This window comes from Carlito syrichta, unplaced genomic scaffold (genome assembly GCF_000164805.1).
Source record: "Carlito syrichta isolate Samal-C Ts95f unplaced genomic scaffold, Tarsius_syrichta-2.0.1 Scaffold103335, whole genome shotgun sequence".
NCBI lineage: Eukaryota > Metazoa > Chordata > Mammalia > Primates > Tarsiidae > Carlito > Carlito syrichta.
Genome location: NW_007047431.1, coordinates 10,803 through 17,070, shown reverse-complemented (window position 1 = coordinate 17,070; position 6,268 = coordinate 10,803). Strand labels below are relative to the sequence as shown.

Sequence of the window (6,268 nt, the reverse complement as noted above, 5' to 3'; positions counted from 1 at the left end):
TAGTCAATGAAGAGCCATCAGAAGTATTTTGATCAGAGCTCTCCTTTGGGGATATTATTCCATAAGAACAATAATTATTATTATGTAAGTATTCCATAATTATTACTCCATAATTAAGTTAGAGTCTCATTAAAAGGTGTTATATTAGTTCAGTCAAGTGAGAATGAAGGGCTAATACAGATGGTAGAGGTCTGAGAGAGGAGGGAACAGGTGGAATTGATACTGTGAAGAACTTAGCAACTGGTTGGGGAGGGAGAGAAAAGTCCAAAAATTGACTTAAGTTTTGAGCCTAAGTGACTGGGATGTTAGTACTATTAAGAAAAGGAGGAAGCTGGGTGTGGCGGCTCACGCCTATAATCCCAGCACTTTGGGAGGCCAAGGTGAGAGGATTGCCTGAAACCATGGGTTCGAGACCTGCCTGGGCAACTTGGTGAGACCTCATCTCTACAATAAATTAAAGAAAAACTTATTCAGACGTAGTGGCGCATCCCTGTAGTTCCAGCTATTTAGAAGGCTAAGGCAGAAGGATTGCCTGAGCCCAGCAGGTCGAGGTTGCAGTGGCCCTGAGCGTGCCACTACTCTCCAGCCTGGGCGACAGAGTGAGACTCCAACTCAAAAAAAGAAAGAAAGAAAGAAAGAAACGGAGGAAGAAAAGCATAGAAGCTGTTTTGGGAGAGAAGTTGATGAGTTTAGTTGTGGGTTTGTTTAGTTTGAGAAACTAATAGACCTCTGAGATTTATTGGCAGCTAGAGAGAGAAACTGTATAGTAGAGCAGAAAGAGCACTTAGCCTGATTCTTCAACCTATGAAACAGATTTTGGATTCAAAAGGCAGCTATGTTACAGTGACTGAGAGCAGATTTTAGAGCCCTGCTTGCCTGGGTTCAGCTTCTCACTAACCTTTTAACCTTGACTATGTTATTTATTCTCTATTGGCCTCAGAATCTGTAAAATGGGGATAATACATGCCTCTGATGGCTACTATGAGGAAAATGCTTACACACACACACACACACACACACACACACACATGCCTCCTATTTAGAACAATGCCTGGCACCTACTTCTTGTTATATACAGCTTATTGTTACACAGATGAAGTCCTTTTAGTCAGATGTGAGAAGCCATTATTGCATGGTCAATCCCTGTGGTACTGACATCCCAAGGTAGAGGTTAGGACCAGATACCGGTTAATCTTTTTTTCCCCTCCTAAGGTATTGTTGAATAAATGGGATGATATACCAAAGGAGATAATTGAAAGAATGAATGGCAAGGACAGAATGTTGAGGAACACTTATATTAGAGAACAAAAGAAAAGAGTATATAAGAGATGGCAGTGAAGGAACATTTGGAGAAAGAAAACAGATATTCTCATGAAAGCCAAGTAGAACAGAAAAGATACAATCAAGGGAAGATCGTCTTTTAGAGCACAGACCACTTGAACCAAGTTTGGAGATTTATGGGATGTATCTGATAGATAGGGAAAAGTTGAGGATGAAAGGAAAATAAATTAATTGATGGTGCATATTTCTGTAAGAATTCAAGTGCTATATTGAGTCTCTAGAGGAAGGAATATAATTTCTTTGATTTAGGTTAAAAGAAGGGGTGGATATATGGTTATACAATCAAGTGTTGGGAAAGTTGGAAGTCAAGGAAACTGAAACTCATGTTGGATAACTTCAATTTGCTTACATTAAATAGAAAGCAAGGACATCTATAGAGAGAGAGGAAGGAGGGAATGAAATTGAAGAGTGTTTCTAAGAAGGCTTAAATGTTTTCTCTAATTCTGCCCTTTGTATATATGGAAAACATGATCCATTTTAATTACAGTAGGCAATATTTACTGTACCTTTAATATCTGCCAGGTGTCATGCTAAGCACTTATTCCAAACTTAAAACATCCCTAAGAGGCAAGTGGTATTAGTAGTATTATCAACCTATTTCAGAGGGTAATACATGAGACCAAAAAAAAGGATACATTGCTGTAGGTTTCTTAGCTGAGAGGTGAAACCAAGATTTAATACCAGACCTGCCTAACTCTTAGCACTTCACAATCATATTTTCTGAGGTTTACTTGCAAATTTCATTAAAGCAGTGAAGTATTGGCTCAAGAATATACATGGATTAATGGGTTAGAAAAGTATAGAAAGATAGCCCTGTATACAACAGAATATAACTTTGATAAAGTTGATATTTTAACTAAAAAGAATAAAAGATTGGCTTTTTAAATAAATGCATTGGGGCAATTAACTATACATTTGAAAAAATATTAAATAACTTTGACCCTATATTTTTAAGAATAAATAATAGAAATAAGAACTGTGGTTGCCTATGGCAGAGAAGAGATTGAGTTAGGGGTACAGGGGAACTTTCTGTAGTAATAGGAATGTTCTACAATTTGGATGCAACGTTGACTACATTATTTTTTTTTTTTTTTTTTTTTTTGCTAAAACTCATCAGAATGTACATTTAAAGCCTGTGTATTACCCTCTGTACATTTTATCTTGGTTTTAAAAAGGGAAGTAAGTCTTGGTAACACACATCTGTAGTCTCAGCTTCTCCGAAGGCTGAGGGTGGGGAAGATCACTTGGACTCAGGGGTTCCAGGCCAGCCTGAGTAACATAATGAGACCCTGTCTCTAAAAAATTAAAATAAATAGATAAATTCACAGAGGAAGAAGGGAAAAAAAAGAAATAAATAAATCTGAATATACATCTCCAAGACCTTATATAAAATAGGCCATTCAACCTATAGTGAAAAGTAAGGTTTTTCCTTTTATATTTTGAAACAGGTGACAACCAAAGCCAAGCAACTGAAGGATTCAGTTACCTACTCTCCAGGTGAGTTAATACCCACTTTATCCCCTTAATCTAAAGTGGTTTCTTTCAAATAAATTTCTTTTTATAGTAACTTCTTTCAATACAAAGATGTGATAGTTTTACCCAATGAACCCTACTGGTCATATCTCTGAAAGGGGTGGAATTACAGGCACCACTAAGTCGATCTAGCCCTGCACATACAGTTGGTGCTAAGAAGAGGGACTTAATAAGTTTAAAGAATTGTATAAACCCTGTTCTTCTCATATTTGTGGGAAGGGGGAACACAGGAGAAAGCCAGTCTGTGTACCATACAAATGCATATAGAGTTTCCCCACACTCTCCACCCCATCATCACCACACATGCAGCTCTACCTTTCACAATAGATAACTTTCCTGAAAATTTTCTGAGGAAGCTGTCGTGTTTCCTCCAAGATTAATTGGAATGTTGTTAAAAGTCCCCATATTCTTAGTAGAACCAGGAAGTCAGAAAATGCCTCATAAACCTTCCCACCTAACTCAAATACTGGTCCCAGGGAGAGTATGCAGCTGAATAAGCCAGGGATTAGCAAGCCCAGAGATCTCAAAAAGTCATCCAAGCTGGGTGCAATGACATGCCTATAGTCCCAGCACTCAGAGCATTGAGGTGGGAGGATTACTTGAGCCCAGGAGTTCAAGCCCAGCTGGGCAACATAGAACCTGTCTCTACAAAAATAACAATTAAAAATAATAGGCCGGGCTCGGTGGCTCTGCCTGTAATCCCAGCACTTTGGGAGGCTGAGGTGAGTGGATTGCCTGAGTTTGCAGGTTTGAGACCAGCCTGGGCAGCTTGGCGAGACCTCGTTTCTACAATAAAGCAAAAATTAGCCGGGTGAGGTTGGGCGCGCCTTGTAGTTTTAGCTACTTGGAAGGCTGAGGCAGAAAGATGACTGGAGCCCAGCAGGTCGAGGCTGCGGTGGCCGGGAGCGGCCACTGCACTCTAGTCTGGGCAACAGAGTGAGACTCCAACTGAAAAATAATAATGATGATGATAATGATGATGATGATGATGATGATTATTATATATATTTTTTAAGTTGAGAAAGCAGGATTTATTGAGGGAACAGAAAAGCTCTCAGAGTGGGAAGGGACCCGAGGGGGTTGCTCAATAATAATTTTTTTAAAAGAATTCTACTTCAGTCTTTAGGAAAGAGAACATTTCCAGATTTCTTTTTCTTTTTCTTTTTTTTCACCTCAGCCTCCCAAAGGTGCGGGATTACAAGCTGAGCCACCGAGCCTGGCTCAGATTTCTTTTTCAACCAATAAAGTTATTTGTGCATGAAGACAGAGATAGGCAATGAATGAGAGAAGCATACCTACAAAAAACATTATTATTGAAAAGACAGTGCAGTTTAGAGAGATGAACAGACATGGATCTTCCTGGAACATTGGTGGAGGGAGTAAAAAATTTTGTGAAGACAATAGGAAATGTGTAGTTGAACATTACGGGTCTCTCTCTCTCTCTGAAGTGACACCTGTGACTGGGAGCGAGAATGTTTGTCCTTTATTGTCTGTGGCTATGGGAGCAAGTTCAGGCAGAGAGCAGATCCTGTATGGGTGACTCCCAGATGGAGAGGGGAAAAAAAGTAAATCCCTATCCTGTAGCTCTCTATATTTGTCACAAATATATTCATTGAACTCTGTTTTACTTTGTTTTTTAATAGCCTTTAAAGAGTCAAATAATTTTGAAATAAAAATGCTTCTTCTGATTTAACAAAGAATCTCTAAGAAGTTGTAATCCATTAAAGCCATAAAACTTATGAGATATGATTGGAAGTTCTTAAATTGTTTCCTAAGATTGTGGATGCCTTTCAAAGATTTTGAAATGGAAAGTTTAGAAAAATAAAGCTAGCTTAATAGGCTAATGTACAGGAGGAAATGGCTTTCTGCTCCACAGTAAAAGTCAGGTGTTCGACTCTGTCTTATGAGAGTCACTATAGTGAACATGGAAAGAAATGTTCATTATTAGAAATGCAAGAAAATATAGATAACAAAAGGAAGAAAATAACAATCACATGTAACCTACCCACTGTTGTTAATTTGAGAGACAAGTTTCTGCAGACATTTTTGATGTGCATATATCTCTGTAAGAATGAGACCATACTGTAATACTATTACATATTTTTCCCTCCATATACTCATATCTATATCATCATCTTAATGGCTAGATAGTAGACCATAATATAGATGCTGCATAGTTTACTTAACAAGTTCCTAGTAGAAACTTTGGTTCTTCCCATTTTTTAAAATTGTTATAAAGTTGTAATCTCCAAAGTAGGGTACACAAGACAATCCTTTGGAATATAGGAAAACTATATTAGAATTTCTACTGATTTTTATTTTTATCTTAAAGCAGTGAGAAAAGAACTAGTAATTCTCATATTTAATATACAGACTTATGCCAGCACCCTCATGGTATCCATTAGCCTGTTACATATGGTGCCAACATTTCCTGAGGGAAAACTGGGAATTCCACAGTGCTGACAGGTTGACAGTGGTTTTATCACCTGTTCTTTCACCCTCAACATAATACAACAAAAAAGCCAGTTAAATGGATTTATGGATAAATCTAGAATCAATATACTTTTTGGTAAGATAGAGGGCAACCATAGGAATATTTTATATCAGGGGTCCCCAGTCCCTGGGCCATGGACCGATACCAGTCCGTGGCCTGTTAGGAAATGAGCTGCACAGCAGGAGGTGCGTGGCATGCAAGCGAGCGAAGCTTCATCTGTATTTATAGCTGTTCCCATCACCCACATTACCACCTGAGCTCCACTTCTGTCAGATCAGCGGCAGCATTAGATTCTCATAGGAGTATGAACCCTAATCTGAACCTGCACATGCACAGAATGTAGGTTTCACGCTCCTTATGAGACTCTAAAGCCTGATGATCTGAAGTGGAGCTGAGGCAGTGATGCTGGTGCTGGGGGTGGGGGCTGCAAATACAGGTTAACATTAGCAGTGAGGTTTGACTGCACAGAGACCATAATTAATCAATTGCTTGCAGACTCATATCAAAACCCTATCAGTGAGTGGCAAGTGAGTTGATGTACTTCAGTTGTACAGCTGCATCTGGTGATAGGCTTTAAGTCCAAATCCAACACTTATTTCAGATCACTCATGGCCTGCCTGCTATTTTATTTACCACTTCCATCTGCACCTTTTTTTAATGATGAGTTGTATAATTATTTCACTATGTATTGCAATGTAATAATAATAGCAATAAAGTACACAATAAATGTTATGTGCTTGAATCCTCTCAAAATCATCCCCTCCTGCCCCCTCCCTCCCAGTCCCTGGAAAAATTGTCCTCCACAAAACCAGTCCCTGTTGCCAGAAAAGGTTGGGGATCGCTGTTTTTGTTTTTTGTTTTTTGAGTTGGAGTCTCACTCTGTCGCCCGGACTGGAGTGC

The 6,268-nt window shown here is 38.8% G+C and overlaps 1 protein-coding gene across 2 annotated transcripts in view; it reads left to right on the top strand.

The window, feature by feature from the left end:
• Positions 1 to 6,268, top strand: part of DNAJC1 (DnaJ heat shock protein family (Hsp40) member C1) — a 212,078-nt gene that overhangs the window by 196,581 nt on the left and 9,229 nt on the right. For both annotated transcript variants that reach the window (XM_021715926.1, XM_008065292.2), the window contains one exon: positions 2,790 to 2,838. In XM_021715926.1, coding sequence (XP_021571601.1) covers positions 2,790 to 2,838 — 49 coding nt within the window. The remainder of the gene's footprint in view (positions 1 to 2,789; positions 2,839 to 6,268) is intronic.